We start from the raw sequence: 18,186 nt of genomic DNA, 5'->3' as shown, positions 1-18,186 counted from the left end.
GAAAGGAAGTCAAGGCCTCAAGGAGAGAAATACCAATCAAGACAGAATGAGGGGAGGGGAGATGGAAATTTTTCATACATATAATTTTTAGAGGACTTTTTGTGTATGCGCATTACTACCCCCTATCACTTTATTATTCAATAAAGTAAATTCGTTCAGTATTCCCGATATATTGATCTAAAACCGACCATATTTTCTGGCTTCCTATCAGAAATTTCGTTGCTTCCCCTTTGATTCAATTAAAGTGTAGGACAAAAATCAAAGACCCAAATGGAAAAACAACACTTTCAACGCCCCAAAAAGATACATGAAAATTTATCTAATGTGGAAATTGTTTCAAAATAATTACGCCATAAAAACCTATTGATTATGTTCCTTTGCTGCATCATGAAAACCTATAATGATCAAACACTTGTTAAAGACTTCTAGCGATATTAATTGAAGCCAAATGGCACCACAATGAAATTAATATTCCGTTTTAACCATCATTTATCATCTGCCATTTCATTAATCCTTGCATCCACCTGGCAATAACAATCAAATTGTGGAAACTGAGCAATTGCAAAATGACAAATATTTTCACGTGACGGTTACTACGTACTGGCATAATTGGACATTCGATTGTCCCATGATCTGGAACGTTTTACCATTTCCCGCACCCATACAAATATACCCGTATCCTCCCTCCTCTTCATACTCTGTGATTGTAGAATACAGCGGTGACTATAATATTATTCTCATTTGCATAACATTTTTTTTAATAAAAAAAAAATGTTGATCCCTACTTTAATCAATAAGTAGAGCGTTTTATGATTCCAGGTAAACTATAAATGTGAAGGATACAACTGGACAAAGGAATATACTAGATGTGGATGTAAAAGAGTTTGGCCTGGAAAAGTTCAAATGCTCGAGAGCCGGAAGTGATGCTCGGTAGACGCCGGATACTCGGGTGGAAGCCGAAATGCAAGGGAGGAAAATGCGGCTCAGAGCCAGTGCATCACTGAGAAGGAATTAAAAATTTGAAAGAATATAAAGGAGAGCGTTGTGCCGAGAGGAATAGAGAGGAACAAAGAGGTGAAAGAGGGATTGACGGTGAAAAGTGCAGATGATAGCTCTCGGGCACCAGCGGGACGTCAAACAGCCGTCCTGGTGTTGGCCGATTCTACTCGACACCTTGTGATTCCATTTGCCAGCTCTTCCCTTTTTTTATGCGACGCAATCGGAAGCTGTATCGCAACCAAGGCCATCCCACCACCAACTTTTATGCAGGAATTTCAAACACCGGAGGAAACAACGTTTGAAATTCAAAATGTTGCCGACAAACGTTATGACCTTTATGAAGAAGGTGAGTGGAATTTTTCATTTTTTTTCAAAGAAAATTCCCAACACAGTAATAGAAAATTTCATAAAAAATAAATGAGAAATCAAAAGATACAATAAAGGATTTAAAAAGGAAAATTTCCCCATCAAATATTGATCTCGCCAAATTTTGGTAAAAATATTGTACACCCCACAGCGATATAAGACGTATGATCAGCGATTAGCCGTTATCTCAAAATAGTTGGAACCCAAAAGCTTTTCGCCTAAAAGTGTCTTTCATTAGAAAAAAAAAAAATTGCAGTGACGGTGGTTAGTGAGTAAGGTTATGATTGAAGAGATTACATGGCGATTTGGGTCACCGATGTACATAGCAGTAGATATTTCAGGTATTTTGGGTTGATCCGAGGGCAGCTCAGTCGATGGCTGGAGAGGTGGCGCGGGGGATGGTGGGCTGAGCAGAGGATTTATCGTCTTGCGTGTTGCCTAGTAGCCCTCCGTAGGGATAAATCAATCGACTGTGACTTAATTTAGAGCACCACCGCTGCCGTTCAGCTATCAGTTTCTAATTTTTTTTGTCCCGAGGACGAATATCATTCCCCCATCAAGTGGTCTTTCCGTTTCGTTCGAATGCCAACGATGGCGACAGGAGCAAATGGAGGATGGGGGTCAAGAGGTCACTGGCATTTATATCTAGTGTATGCCGTGACCCGCAGTGACAATAATTCCAATAACGCCTGAGACAAAAATTGCCGCCATCATAATGAGAAAAATTGCTTTGTAGTCATGTAGCATTGTTATTGTTCATGATAACTTCACTTTATGTTTTTCATCATTAAGGAAAAAGAATAAAAATTGATAAAAATGAACCAAGTGTCCTTGATATTGATATTGATCAATACAATCATAGGAATTTATAATCCTGCACAACTTGCTCAACTGTCGTGAAAAAATATCACGAATGTCACGAGTAGGGACGTGCACAATTGCGCGAGCGCTATGAAATTACCAACTCATTTTCAACTCGAAATGAAATAATAAATCCATTGATGACGGCACGAGTTGTTAATTAAAAAGGAATAATCCGGATTATATTTTCTGCATTAAAAAAAATGATAAGAGTAATAAAAAGATGGATTCGCATCTTCAGCATTTTCAAACTCCATATTATTTTTCCCCAACTTAGTTGCTCCCATACTCTTTCAGGACACTCATTTCACTCATTTGGCTCGCCTCATTGTACATATGTATGTGCACCTCCGTACGTCTCTCTTAGCCAGTCCCGGCCTTTTTCACTTCTAACTATCGTTCGTTCCAGTTGGGCTTTCTCTCTTTTCCGCCGACACGAGAAATTGTCGGGAATATAAAGTTCTCTCAGAGTTAATGTCCTTGCTCCCGTTTCATTCTATCATCATTCAAAATTTCTCACTTATATTTCTTGCTCATATTATTCATCACTGTATAATGAATTTTCATTTTTTCCAATCTGTGAAAATGCGTTGAAGGAGATAATTGAAAACTTTCGACAAAATTTATTTATACGTATAATATATTACACTAATTTTTTTTTTTTAATATAGGAAATTCTAAACTTTACGCATAAATCATTCGACTCACCATCGATGTAATTTTCTCATGGCTAAATTGCCGGCAGCAATCATATCTAAAAAATTGACGCTTTCTATTAATAACCGGGAAAACTAGTGGGCATCGGAACGGTACAGTGTCATTTGATTGGTATGGGAAATGTCGATAGGAACAGGATAATTGGAGTGAGGATTCTCGAGTGTCCTAGTACACTCTAAACTGGCGCTGAGTAGAATATACATACATATATGGAAAGGGGAGCGAGGAGAAGGCTGAGGAGGCATCGATGAGAGCATCGCAGCACCCCCCAATCCCCCAATCAACCGGTCGTCGATGACGCTCATGGAATTTCACGTATCCGCGGTTTACTCGACTTGACGTTGGCGTTTAACCTGCCTCATGCATCTACCTCATCCCCCTCCGCCACTTTCCTCTCACTGCTAATCACCCGGTGACATTAAGCCTCCTATCTGCAAGGTTAATCATTCACGAATTAAAATAATAACTGAATTGTTAGCTTTGACATTTGTCTCTGCCTACTGATATTGACGATTAGGCGAGACGCTGACGGCTGCATTGTTAAAATATACCACTTATTCAGGACAACTAATTATTACTACCTATGCCCATTTTCATAGACATGATTTATATTGGGCAACTGAATATTCTATGGCGCGAACCCCTTTATCAGTACGTCGAGTAAAAAAATTTATTGATTATATGAATTTTTTTCTTCCATCATCAGAAAACGCAAAAGTACTTTTTCCTTCATTCATAAAACCCCCTTCTACTGTCGAGGAAGAATCTATTACGTAGCGGGAAACTCTTGGAGGCAAAGAAATAATATTTCACGAAATAGTTTATTCTGTTCATTTGAATAAAATGCATTCTAAAAGCCGAGAAATACTATTATCAGAACCCACTTTATTTATGCAGTAAATTCTCCTTCTTTTTCTCGAAATTGTCAAGAGAGATACGAATAATTCTCTCTGATTGTGACTGAGACCTGTTTCTACTCCTCCGAAGTAAGAAATTAAGTTTTTGAATTGAATTTCACTTTCATTCCTCGAGGCCGGCTGTTGGACGCCTCCCCTGATTCGATCACTATATTTTAGATGGATTTACAGCAATAGATGAAAGAAGAATAACAGGAGAGGATACGATTGTCTTCATGATAAAGAATCCAACCCTTTGTAAAAATTCCTTGAGAATCAGAATTTTCTTTACAGTGACTCAATCAGATTACCAGTTGAATACTTGGCGGACAATCAGATTGATTAAGTGATTAAACGACTTTCTCAATAATTTTATGAAATATTAATTAGATGAACTCGTGAACTCCATACAGTATATTCCTTTCTACATCTTGAGTTTTCCCTCAACCTTGAACTCCTCGGCAGCACAACTCAGCCACATTGATGGTGGAGCCCCGGATTTTGGTTGAGTCCATTGTGGTTCAAGTGACCCGCGAAGAGATTCCCCTGACGTTATATCCCCTCAGGCGCGCTCCATGGATCGTCTTGTTCGCCCCAATGTTCTTCCTATTTTGACTGTAGTAATATCAAACTGGGCTTGATACTCCTGCAGTATCCCGGTAGTCGTTTCACCCGACCTAGGGGCACTTTAGAGTCCAATCAAGTCTACTGGATTATATGCTCTATCAGTGGTGTCTTTCCATTCCCATACAATGTTACTTCACCCCATCTCAACAGCTTTATGACCGCCCGGCGCAATGGATGTCTCTAATGGGAATGCTCTTCACTGGCTCCATAAACAACAAATAAATCTGCTTCACTGAATTTAGCGTTTTCGTGGGAACAATTGGCAACAAAATTATTATTTCAATGGGTTGATGGTGGCTCGATCACAATTTCATGATATTTCATATAAAACAGCGAGGAGTCTGGTCACTTTCTAAAGCATTATAACCTAAGGAGTTTAACTTATTTAAAAGAACAAAACAAACTTGACCACAATGTGAATTCATTGTTGTGGATTTTAAAAAAAATTGCACAGATGTTCAGGAAAAATTATCGTCGTCGTATTTCAAATTACTGGGGATTATTTTCCTAAAACAACAACAACAACAACAACAACATTCATAAATGATGCCCAACTTCTTCCTAGTTTGGTTGCATTGATTTATTAATTCCATGTTTTTGTCCTGTGCCCTAGATTGTGACGGCCCAACCCGATGCAACGACAGCCGACACAGTAACACCCGAGGACACGGGCACGACGTTCAGCAAACTTCGCCAATTAATGACAGTGACTGGAAATGGTGAGTACACATCTTGATATAAAGTCGATATCAGGGGAAAGGATTTTTCGACGAATATCTCATTGTTGGTTTCTTGTGACCAGCACAAACAAAAAAAATATATATTTTCCTGAGAGATTTTCAATTCCAGTTGTCCTTTTTTTTTTAATGTAACATTATTTCCCTTAATGTTCAACAATCCAATAGCCCCTTTGACGATTTCTCCTTAACGACAACAAAAAAACCGACTCAAGCCACTGGCAATAAACCCTTTCTATCGTCCCGAAAATCGATATTCCAAGGGTGAAATACAATGGCTCGATTACCACCTGAATTGAGACACGATTCTGAATATAATTGGCCCCTATTCTCGAAGTGTATGTGCACTAGCCCAGAATACCAAATTTCAAGATACGAAGCCAAAGCTGCCGTCTCCCTTACAGTACTTATACACCAATATATAGAAATCTAAATTGGGAAATCTGTTGAAGAACGCTTTATTCAAACACACACACATGGATAGGGACATTAGTTCAACCTCTTTTTTTCTCCATTATTCTCCACTCGAGGGAATTGAACCCGGAAGGATCGCTCGACTTGGCAGATTCCTTTTCCGCTTCTTGGAAGGAGAAAACGAGAGATCCTCGACTTATATCCATCTAGGTGTAGCTTGAAAGGTTAGATCTGTTGGATCAAAAGGTAGCTAATGCGCATTATCGAGACAGTAGAGAAGAAGCAAAGAATAAAATCGTATGGACATTGTTTTCAATCGGTTGGCTTGTCGATTACCAAAACCATTAGGAAAATTTAAATATAAGTATCATAATTTTTGCTCGGAATACACGGAAAAATTCCATAACACTTTCGTAAAATTTTCCTTAACCCTATCTCACTCCGGAATTACAGAAAAGATAGGTAATTTTTAGGAAAAATTTATTTCCTTGTAGGAAAAGTAATAAAACTCAGAAGCGTTGATTTCTCCCCTATCAACATGCCGCACCATCCAGGAAATTTAGCAAATTAACCAATGGAGGTTAAGTCAGCGTGGATCACGCGCTTCTTTCATAAAACTTTGATATTACGTGGCTTGGGCTACCGTGCGACTGTCCAATGTTGCCTGCTACCAATATAAATAACCGGAAAAGGGGGACATTGATTTGGATATACTTTTAGTGGTCGCAAACTGCCACTCGGTCAGATGATCTCGTGCGTAATATGTCAGGTGAATAACGGTTATTGCGCTAACCACCCCTCGGTCGACGAGCAGTTGGCCATTTAGATATTCCTCCCCCTTCGTTTGAGTGGCAACAACGTACTGAAATCATGCCTAAAGGCCAAATCCCAGAGGTATACTTGTTGAGGATGACTTTTTGGGATATAATTTACCCTTAAAATACACTAATCAGGAAGGCGATCATTCTGGAAGATGGCCCATTACAACTTCATAAAATATGTTCATAGCCTTCTTTACGGCCGTACACTGACAGAAAATTTTTTTTTTTTTTTTAGAAATACACGTTGTTCTGAATCACGGAGTTCTTTCCTTCTTATGTTACGATTGTTCCTTATTTTTTGGATACAAATGTCATCTCAAAATTGAAAAGATTTGTTTTTCTAAGCTTACAAATTTCCAAGTATAGAATCATAATAGAAAATATATATTATACATAAAAAAGGATAGATAATATTTTTTCAATTCCAATTGAAATCCAAGAGAAAGTATAAGCTAGGACAAATGGATCGGTGACAAAAAGCATTACCCTGTTTTTTAACAAAGAAATAGGACAGTTTATGGTAATTTATACTATTTTTCCTGCAAACTGCGCCTGTGCGAAATCTCGGTAAATTTTCACCATAAACTTTGCATGTTGTCTCCGCAGTCCATGGCATTCAGTTTCTTCGTAGATTCCCACTTTCAACCTCATAAATTTATTTCTTACTTTAAAACCTCGAATATGGCACTTTTACAGTAAATGTGGAGTCGTATACGTGATGTTAAAAATGAGTAAATGGCAAATCACCGCGTGACGTCTACCTAGACAAGGTCATTTAGGTCTCGAGGTGTATAACCCGCAGACTAATTAGCAGTCCTGCCCCCTCGACTGGCTCACCAGCTCGTATAAAATACACCTACAAGTGTATTTTGTAGGACTGTATATTTCAAGGGGAGTGTAAAACGCGGTTTGAGAAGAAAAAAAACATGAAATTGAGGAGTGGAGGAGACCGGAGTCAACTCCCCGGGGCTCTTTAATCCCTCGAGTGCGATTTAATATGGTCGTACTGCGGCCCATCTCCTTTATCTTTATACCACCACATACATATTTCCACTACATATTCTCTCTATATTCAAGCGACTTTTAACCCTAAACGAATTCAAATTGAGCTTATGTGTTTCCACAAAAGATGGAAAATATTGCCGGGCTTTTTGATACATGACGACATGTGATCACAAAATGACTGTTGCAGCACCTCAGAATTGTGCAATTTTTTATCATTTCCTTTTTTTTTTTAATTACTTGTTATTTTTCATTAATTGTATGTAAATAAGTGTTTAATGACCACCTTAAATGTAATAGCATATTTTTCATCAATGGTGGAGACGGACATTTTCACAAAAGTAATGGATATTTTCAATACTGTTTCGACGTGTTTTACGTTCGTAATACATTTTTTTATATAGGAAGAAAGAAAAATGATACGCGCGCACATTTGCAAGCTTCAGCTGCTTAAATTTCATGGAAGTTTTTTTTTCATAGCCTCACATTCAGTAGGTAGATAGAAACTAAAAGTAGGTAATGGTAGTGGAGCAAGATGAAGAGAGTGGGAAAGGGGTTGGAATATATTGCATTGCAATCGAGGAAAACGATGGAATGATAAATATCAGGTCTTATTGGATATCGTTCCGGGATAGGCATTCCCGTGGGAGCCGCTCTCGCTTTAGAGTATTTCCACGGCTAGAACGTGCGGGAAATTTTCAAATATCTTATAAAATATTCTCAACAATACCTCATAATCATTTAAAAACGCGGGATAAATTTCAATGTTTATTAATAATTAATGAAATAATGGATATCGTAAAGTTGTCTGGGCATATGGCCATTACACAAATCGAATGTCAAAAAAAATTATATTTCTAACTACCCATTATAATTTATTACTATTATTTTTTTTACAAAGCATCAAATGCCATAAAACAATTTAATTTAACTTGAATTTCTTCGTCTTTGACTGAAAAAAGTCTCATCTTAAAAAATCCAATAAAAAATGTTAAAAATTTGAAATGACAAATTTTTATAGAATATTTCTCTCTGCATATAATAACTCACACAAAACATAATTTGATCAGTTGATTTTGCCAATGAAATGTTTTGCGTGAAGGATTTTTATAAAAAAAATGGGGAGGGAAAAAATGCGACTATCAGATTTTCAATTTTTTTCATTTTTCCATGACTCTTAATTTTTTAATCCCCCCCAGTCATATTCCACATATCTCAACAGCTTTAGGGTACTCGTTATATGAATATTCATGAAGCCTCCCTGGTCTGGTTCTCTCATTATACTTTTCGTAACACTGGGACAGAGAGGTGAAATTTTCAGGGGAATCATTTATCCGATTGAAAACGGTCGCTCCAAGAGCTACAACAATTGGCCAATTGTTCGTGACGTAACTGATTTGTATATTGACAGAGAAGAATAAAATTCACTGCTACAAGAATATGACAATCAAATGAATGATTAATACGACTGATATATAAATTACAATACTGACTAGAATTGATCTACTTCGAGAGACAGACATTGAATCCTCAAGATGGCGATAAAAATTGAAATTAACGTAACGACCTAGTAATGACGAAGGGATTCTACAAGCGAGCGAAGAGTATTTCCGATATTTATTCTCATCTCTAATTAAAAAGTTCTTCTCATTAAACGTCTCCTAATTAATCCAGAGAATAATTGAAATATTATAATGAACACGAAACATAATTCATATACAAAGTTGAATAATTAAAACTCAATTTGTAAGCTGAATTGAATTTTAATATTTAATCAAACATAAATAATATTCACGCATTACTACTTAGGGGAAAAAATTATCTTGATTAAGAATATTAATATTTAGGCATGTTTGAGTGAAATGACGATAAAAAAGAAGATAAATCGATATGTCTCGATGGTAAGGAGAGACAAAGCGCACTTGGAGGCCTCCTTTGATACTCCACAGTGATGCTGGGGCTTGAAGAGGGTAGGCAGGTGTTATAAAGGGGCGAACTGGGAAATAACGAGAACCCACTAAGATATATGCCTACGACGCGTGACTTGGATTTTTCAGGCAATCACTGCGATAAGGTGTGCATTACAACATCCTATTAAACAGCAACTGCAAACCGTTAGACAGCAATCAAATATCCCCATTATGTCGATAATGGTGAAAAATATCAATTCAGGAAACGATCGTAATTATTGAAATAATATTAGTCATTAAATACTTAATTTAATGATCGATTTTCAATGTTCCTCGATGAATTTCCTAGGTAATTCTTATCCAACTTATTTCTCACTGCGTATATCGCGGAATCATTAAAAAAAGGCCTGCCTCTCTATCTCTCTTAATAACCCGTCATTCTTCCAATTCTCACGAGACGGCGGTGGAAATCCGCGAGACATTCAACCTTGGAAATAATGAAAGTGAGATAGCCGTGACAGAAGAAGTTTTCATAATTTTTCAAAAAGTTTAATGAGATCTGCCCTGCGCGAGATAAGTTTCCTCTCTCATTGAGATATTTTAATCGAATTCTATTTTCATCCTCGCAGTTACTCAACACGCATAGTATTTCACCAGAGATTAATTTTTTAATTTGTACCATCACAATGTGTGGGAAAGTACGCATCGCGTGCCTTAAACGTTACTTTTACACACAGCATAATGAAAAGATGTATATTATATCACATTGGTAATACATCAGCTGATGCGATCACATGATTTTCCATCCATGAAATCTCAATTAATGTTTTGCTGTTCATTAATTACAGTTGCAAAACCAACGAAAATCACACCTGTCGAGGACATTGTGCCAAAAGAGGAAATAACACCAGTGGAACCGCCTAAACCGTAAGTTGAGAATTACTTTCTGAAATGTCAATGTTCCGGTAACTGTTTCTGTCAGCATTTCTATCGCTCCCAGCCATTATTCAGTTGAGAAAGAAAATTGTAAAGTGAATAAAAAATCGGGCTTTAATTAAAATAATCTTTTTTTTCCTTCAGCGAGGTCATACGATTTCATTCATATCCTTGTGCACGACGAAAAAAAAAAATACTAATAAATTTGGTCCATTGCGTATTTGTTTGGCCTCATTCATTAGTGTTCCGTATGATGTGCATTCATTTCAATCGAAGCGTGCCCAGAATAACGCTATGGTCAGTGGAGAAATATTCAGAGGAAAGTACAAACAGATGATGTAAAACAATGGATGGAAGAGATGCTAGCAAAACCTCTACAAAATTTCGACTGTGTTTTCACTCTATTTTTCACAATTGCTCTTCATGAAGAAAATAATGATTGTTTGCCTCATGTGGATTCATAATACCATGATAATAGGTGCAGCACTAGAAAATATATTTTCTGATTTAGAAAACCCGAACCAGGCAGACCACCGAGTAGATCGGGCGCCTGCAGAGTATGTTTGAAATCCTTCAAACCCGATGATTTCGCCCGCACATGCTGCGAATGCCAGTTCAAGGTCTGCGAGGATTGTGCCTCATACTCCGAAGCCCAGAACTACGAGGACTCAGTGAGTACGATTGGCATGCGCAGTCTAGCCATAAACGGATAACCCACTATATACATGTTATAAATGCCCTCGTAATATGCAATGTGTGCTGCACTAAATAACGAGTTGCATTTCCGGAATACTTTCCCAGTACTTCATATAAAGTATTCATTAGAACTTTTCAACGCATACTCTTTGCTTTGAATGGAAGAAAAGAAATCTCAAACTTTCAATAAAGTTTCAAGTTCATCAGCCAGTACAATAGGAAAATTTACCAGAAAATCGGCATTTGTATATATATCATTTCGTAATTTCTACCGAATATTTCTCGCCGTCCATCAACGTTAAAGCTGGATAAAAAGTAGAAGGCTATATATTATTCTAAAGACGGAATATCTCCCCACATCTCTCCGGTTGGACTTGTTCATTAGCCTCCGTGCCACTAAACAATAATGGAAATATCACACCCATAACATGGCTGCCTACTTCCCCTAATTCTATATATCCTCATCGCTTTTCTCAAGTTTGATTACAGTCCCTCCTGCCCTCTTCTCAAGTCGTTAATCACGCGGCGGGGAGAACTAAGTAGCACTTACGTAGCCTAGATTAAAATATTCCATGTTTGGAGTTTATCTGAGATAAGGTAAATTACGTGAATTATTTTCAACGTCTCGATGACTGAGTTAATGTCTACGTTCTATCGGAGAATAGATTTCGTCTGCGTAATTACAGGACGCTGGATCGTTTTCAACAGAAATTCCTCAAAATAAATTTTACCATTTTTTAGAAGGCGACTCCATCTCGTCCTTCTAAAAAAATTCATATAATTAAAGCCACTTGCATTTCAATATGTTCTCTAGTCAACATGGCGCTGCAGTGTTTGTCGACGTAGATTAGCATCTCGAGGTCAGCCAATTGTAACTCAAGAATCAACAGACTCATTGCTAGAAGTGCCAGTGCTAGAGGCACTACAAAGGCGGCACAGTGATGCACGACTCAGCTGCCAAGCGGGTGGACAAACACCAGGGTTGGGCAGTGGTCTAGCACCACCCAGGAGTCCAGAGCTCAGAAGACACTCAGACGTATCACCAGCCAGCCTCAAAGAGCTCGAAAAGGTAACAGAATTGAATATTCATCGTCCCTATTATCCTTTTCCAGCATCTTTCCCCCGACATCTTTCACTCACCTGAGTCACTCAAAGTGCAAACGCTTTTGTGACGGATCAACAACTTGAAGCTAGATTCCTACCAGTGGAGTTTGAATAGCCGTTAAATCGTATTGTCTGGCCTATGTCGAGTATAGATTGTTGAATACCATCAACGTCCCGGATAATGCCAAAGAATTCTATTTGTTCCGTAAATTGTCACCGTAAAAATTTACATTTTTATAAATTTAAAATTAGTATTATAAATTGGGAAAATATATCCAACACTTGGACATTGTCGGTATTATAAAGCTTGGAATCACCCTGTATAAACGATGCAATTCTTATTGTTGCTTTTTCTTTTCAACTTTTTTTCACTTAGAGATATCTCTAGGGGATCTCCAGCTTGTCTTGATTATAATCGTCTGCCTTGATCGTATTGCAAAGTTGCTCACTTGCTTCAACTATTATGCAGATAGTTTGGTGTTCTCTTCGTAGAGTGCTGTTACATAATCATTTTGAAGAGTAAGAAGTTTTAACGCACCTCATCGTTGATTTAATGATCGTAAAATTACTCCAAACTGGTTAATTCTTCTAATGACATCGAGAAAAAAATTGAAGAAAAATTACTACAATGAAACGTCCAAATTACTTTTATGAAAATAAGATAAGATAAATCATCAGATTGGAATACCAATTTCCTGACAATTTAAAATTTTTAAAAATTTTGAAATAATTGTGTTTTAACGAGTGGCGAATATAAATTTCCTGCCGGAAGTTACACTCTCCCCTCAGTGCACAGAGTTGTAGGACGGAAAGCTCTCAACATCAGCATTAAATTGAAATATCATAAACTGACGGACTGTCAACGATGCACGGCTTTGTGGCTTGATCATCATTCTCACAGATTGATGCCGCAATCACCATGATCTACATTGCACATGATTATCAACGTGCCTATCTCTGTATATGTCGCGATAACCCTTAAATGTGGTGGTGTGCCCTTGTTTGAGCCCTAATGGCGGTCGTAATGTTGTAGTTTCGAAAGGTTGCAGGAGAGCGCCGCGAGGAACTTAGATGGGAGAAGGAGCTCGAGAGAAGGAGCAAGTCACGAGGTGGATCACCCGATCGCTATCAGGGACGATCTTCAAGCCCACAAAAGACAGTCAAGACCCCCTCAACAGGTAGAGTAACCTTTTGACACATGATTGGCACGTGAAAACAATGCGGCTTTTTCCTGGCTTTTTTGGTTTTTCAAAAGTGACGAAACTATTGTTACTCACAAGTTATTCCTGTATTCCCGTGAATATCGATGACTGAATGATACTTTATAAAAAAATTGTACGAGCACATAAAAATTATTAAATAATATTAAATTGTTTTGTCCCTCAGATCAAGAAACAGGTGATATTGGTGAAGACGAAGATGAGCGTCGAAGACGAGCGGTAAGAAGAAGTGGAACAGTGAGACGAAAATCACGTGTAACAAAGCAACACTCCTATGATGAAGAGAGCAGTGGTGGTGGTGGCAATCAGTCGGGCCATACTGATACAGGGCTCGGGCTGCCGGTCCAGTTGCCGCGTAGAGCTTCGGCTTACGATGTCTATGCGACACCCGGAAGTGGTGGCCTTAATGCCATGGCCATCGCTGCTGCTCAACAGAGAACCTCCATATCCAATCAGGGTGAGTTATACGTTTATTTATTTTAAAAATTCTTTGGATATTTTTTCCACCGAGTTGTCAATCATAAAGTTGTACATCACAAAGAGATTAATTAATTGAGAAATGCAAAATTCAGTCAACTAATTATAAAACGACAGATATACGATGAATGAAGAAGAAATAATTCCAATTCATTGAGATCGATATTGCTGATAAGTGCAAACTAATAATCATCATGTTTCCACACGCGGAAAATCCTCGCGGGGGCCATGTGAGTTGTTGTATACAGCCGCTTTGATGAGCATGTATCGAATTCTCTATTCACCCGCATGCCATGAGAGCCGTGTTAGTTTGTATGAATAAACTAATGTATACACGATTCTCTGGCTATGTATTAGCGAGTTGGTTACCTTCTTCGTCCACATACTGGAGTTTTCACTCCAGCTATCAGGTAGATTTAAAGGGAAACTGTTGATTGATGGAAAGAAACTTTTGCCCTCTACTCTCGTCATTTTTTCCACATCATTGATTCTTTTTTAACAATTTGTTATTGCTCCAAATGAAAGCATGACAATCCTTCAAACTTACATATTTTCTCAAAAATTGATTTGTCGACGCTAAGTGCCTCGAATTGTCAGAATGAAATGGAATCACTCGTGAGCTGCAATATACAGTGTATGAAATTTTGTTTCATATGCAAAACAAAAATATAAATAAATAAATATAAATATAATATAAATTTCAACTGCGTAGTTTGAAACAGAAATGCTTTATGATAAGAGTTTTAGATATGAACGCAAAAATTGGCAGATTGGGCTTCATTTTTATGATATGCAGGGTCGAGGGATGCGGAGGATAGATCACCGGGTAGAAGACCATCGTTCAGGGTCGTCAAACCTGGGATGGGATACGATATGGCTGGCGAAGAGGAAAAGAAACTAAATTTGGATGCTACCGCTGGATCGGAAGTATCACTAGTTCAAAGTGATGAGCCAAGGGAGTCCAGACCCAGAACACGCCGCGCTTCAATGCTGTAAGTTTGTTCGCATTCTCTTTAAAAAAAACTATTTTTCTGAATTTTTCATGTCTCATCCGGGTTCATTCCATGAAGTCTCACACCTGCAAGACATAATTTTTTTTCACCGGTATGAACCCACAGAGAGGGATATGTGCTTTTGAGGCGATTGAGGTAATACAAGTTTTCTACGAGTTGTTCGGATAAAGTACATGGAAAACGTTTGACAAAAATAAATTTTAGCTATAGAAATGGAGAAAACCCTTCATGAAATCGAACTATGAGATTTTTTTTTTATTTTGCGTCTGTCGACTGATATGTTTTTTCGTTGAAAAAAAATCGCGAATTCCAATTCTTAATTGTCATTTTTGTTTTTGCAACCATTAGAGCGTACCTTCTCGATTTGGAGTATTTTCCCATGAAGGTGAATAGATTCTTTTCTAAAATAAATTGAAATTGAAAATGCTTCGTATCCCCATTGCCATAGTTTCAGCAATTCACGCGGAGAAAGGTTGGAACTAGAAAAATTTTCTGTAATAGCATTACTCTGTTATCGGAAAGATTTCAAATGGAAGAAAAAAAATTCTAGAACTTTTCAACTTAACCATTTTGCCCGATTCTTTGCTAATACTCCAAGGTCTTCGAATGAACTTTTCTTCCGTATGCCATACTAATACTTGAGATCCGTTTGACTGTAGGCCCTTCATCCCTCTCCCCGACCGAAGAAAGTGCTCAATAGTTATATATTCTCAAGTTTGAATTTCCATTTAAATCGACGATTTATCCCTCACAGCTATGCAATCATTTCGATAGTCCTTTAGAAGGGGGTTTACAGTGTTTTTTTCAACGAAGTGAATTTTTAATTAAGTGAAACGGTGACAGATATTGGGATAGCGAAAATGGTAGGATTTACAATGGTAATTTATGCCCCGGTATTCCCGAAAAAGTCTGCCGATTTTCAAAGATTTATGAGGGACTCCCCTAGAGTTAGCACTTAGTATTGAAGTATGAGCTCATTTAGTCTCAGGTGATGTGTATGAGTACGGGAAATTTTGGGGCCAGGAAGTTTGAATGTTTAGGGAAAAGTTTTGTGTGGTGATGTAAGTATAGTGAAGGCTTTTACAGGGACGTGAGCAAAGTCGTGAGACTTTCCTCACGAAGAAACCCCTGTGTATCCTTCATCTCCATCACAGTCGAACAAACTTCCAGCCCCCTCTCAACAGTTGATTATATTTACAATTGATCAGCAAGATGATGCCCTATCTACCTTCTGTCTCTCCTGTTCTTTTGCTTGTCGAGCCACCTTCTCACGTGATTAACCCATTTATACAGAATTATTATGACTACAGAGCTATATGTGCTAATAAATTTATGAAATAGAGAGATTGACTGTAGCTAAATTCATAAATGTTAATGCAGATATGTTCAAGTTTTGTTGGACTGAAACTTGGAAGAAAATCTACTACTTATTTGCATATTCCTCCCCCCGAGGAGTCTTGTCTTGGTAAATTAAACAGATGGTCTTATGAAATGAGAACGTTCACTTGATTGTGGAGAGCCACCGAAAATGGGAGGAGTTGGCTTCCTCCGAAGCCAAATGAAATCCTCGTTAAGCACGAGTTTTCCCTCATTTCTCCTACTGCATGTAAATTACCTCAAGCACGTGGGAGAAAGTCATAGCTTTGGATGCTAATTGTATGACAATTAAGTCTTACATGAAGGTACCATCTATTTGAGACAATAGCTGGAGGGAACGGTGATATTTTAATCCAATTATGCTTTCCGTACATGTGTGCAATGGAAACGGTATAGAGAAGATTTCCATTAATTCATTTACAGGTCTCCGAAAGAACAGATTTTTTCTTCGTAGCTGCTTCACTTGTTGATATAGTTGATGAAAAATGTAAGAGAAAAATTAACGAATTGATGATGAATGAAAAATTTTTTCATTTTCTATGCTAATGATAGCATAGTAATCGCGGAATTTTTCAAAAGATCTATTTGGCGGGCTCATTCTTCTTTTCATTTTTCTCTTTTCTTTTATATGAGGAATATAAAAAAAAGATTCATCACTCATTGTATTATTCTGATTTTTCTTACAGACCAGATATTAATATGGTGAGAAGTCTTCCATCAGTGCCAAAAGCAACTCCCCCAGTCGTGGCTCGCGTAGCTGCGGAAGATCGCGAATTACCAAGACAAGGAAGTTTAGTAGATGGTGAAGGGATCAAGATTGTCATTCACGATGTGGACAGTGATTTAGGTATGTCCTAGGATATCTCACATATTATAGAGGTTTATGAAATTTGGGAAAGCAGCTCATACACAAATTTATCTGAGGATAATTTTTAAAAACCCTGGAGTAATCCTCATGGCTGTAGATTACAAATTCCACTCACTCTGTAGTACTCAAATACGGAATCCCGACTATCGTCATAGAATACAGTTTACAGCTGACAAAGGAATACTAGCTCAACGTTAATAACGTCTATTAATTAGACCGAACGCAACAAAGAGTCGTTCGCAAATGGAGAGAGAGAGAGAGAGATTATAAATAGATAGAGTTGTGGGGTAATGGAATCGATTGCTACAGGACCAATGGGATGGCTGCGTTATGTAAACCCTTAATTAATGAAGTAAAATGTATATACCCGCTATGAAACAATATCACGGATGCTACCTCATCGGTTGAGAGGTATTGGAAAACAGATTGGGGGAAAAAATGGAGCATTCGTCCAATGGCTATTATCGAAAAACAAATGCATGATATGATTGTTAATTACATAATACCATTAGTACTCTGGGATTGTCCATTTATTTTTGGATGCAATTTTTCGAAGAATAAAAACGTCTGAATAAAGTTAAAATTTGTCTAAATTCAGAAAATTCCGGCAAATCTTAAAACAGTCTATAAACGGAATATAACTTTAACTTTAAAAATGTGTATTTTTTTTACGAGGAAAAATGTCAAACTCATTATAAATATCTATGTTTTTATGATTTGTTCAAATTTTCATAGGGAAAATGATCTTACGTTAATACTGAAACTCCAGTGCAAAAAATTCAGAGAAAAACTTTAATAGTGTGTGCGAATAGGCAATATACTCGTGTCATCCCCTCTGTCAATGTATTTCATTACGAAGTACAAACACATAAAACGTTCTAGTTTATTGGCTTTGCGGGGTTGATGGGTTATATGGACACAGAAACTAGTATGCAGTATAATGTCAAGGGTGGAATTGAAGTCGAATAAAACCCTATGAGATTTGCAACACCTGTAGATCTATTGTTGATGCGTTTAGTTACCGAATTTTATTGCTCGTAAATAACCACCCGATGGATCTATAACCCTAGCCTAAAAATCGATATCAATAGCTGAATTTTTGAGGTTTTTTTTTGCTCCATATTTTTACCGACACTCGCCTATTC

General features: G+C 37.5%; 1 protein-coding gene and 1 long non-coding RNA gene across 8 annotated transcripts in view; one reads left to right on the top strand and one right to left on the bottom strand.

The window, feature by feature from the left end:
- Fife (fife) overlaps positions 1–18,186 on the top strand; it is a 54,310-nt gene that overhangs the window by 6,937 nt on the left and 29,187 nt on the right. For 6 of the 7 annotated variants that reach the window (XM_064120894.1, XM_064120893.1, XM_064120898.1 and 3 more), the window contains exons 2-10: positions 820–1,345; positions 5,080–5,185; positions 10,199–10,277; positions 10,798–10,957; positions 11,797–12,051; positions 13,120–13,264; positions 13,473–13,763; positions 14,580–14,775; positions 16,860–17,020. In XM_064120894.1, the coding sequence (XP_063976964.1) occupies positions 1,310–1,345; positions 5,080–5,185; positions 10,199–10,277; positions 10,798–10,957; positions 11,797–12,051; positions 13,120–13,264; positions 13,473–13,763; positions 14,580–14,775; positions 16,860–17,020 (1,429 nt within the window). In that variant the 5' untranslated portion in view covers positions 820–1,309. The remainder of the gene's footprint in view (positions 1–819; positions 1,346–5,079; positions 5,186–10,198; positions 10,278–10,797; positions 10,958–11,796; positions 12,052–13,119; positions 13,265–13,472; positions 13,764–14,579; positions 14,776–16,859; positions 17,021–18,186) is intronic. The other variant, XM_064120895.1, reaches the window with a different exon arrangement.
- LOC135162457 (uncharacterized) lies at positions 2,382–3,367 on the bottom strand. Its single transcript, XR_010298964.1, has 3 exons — positions 3,149–3,367; positions 2,935–2,980; positions 2,382–2,803 (listed from the first exon to the last, which is right to left on the bottom strand). It is a non-coding gene; the product is annotated as an uncharacterized LOC135162457 (long non-coding RNA).

The sequence above is a fragment of the Diachasmimorpha longicaudata genome, chromosome 5 (assembly GCF_034640455.1).
Source record: "Diachasmimorpha longicaudata isolate KC_UGA_2023 chromosome 5, iyDiaLong2, whole genome shotgun sequence".
In the NCBI taxonomy this organism is placed as follows: Eukaryota; Metazoa; Arthropoda; class Insecta; order Hymenoptera; family Braconidae; genus Diachasmimorpha; species Diachasmimorpha longicaudata.
This window is presented reverse-complemented; position numbering and strand designations above follow the sequence as displayed.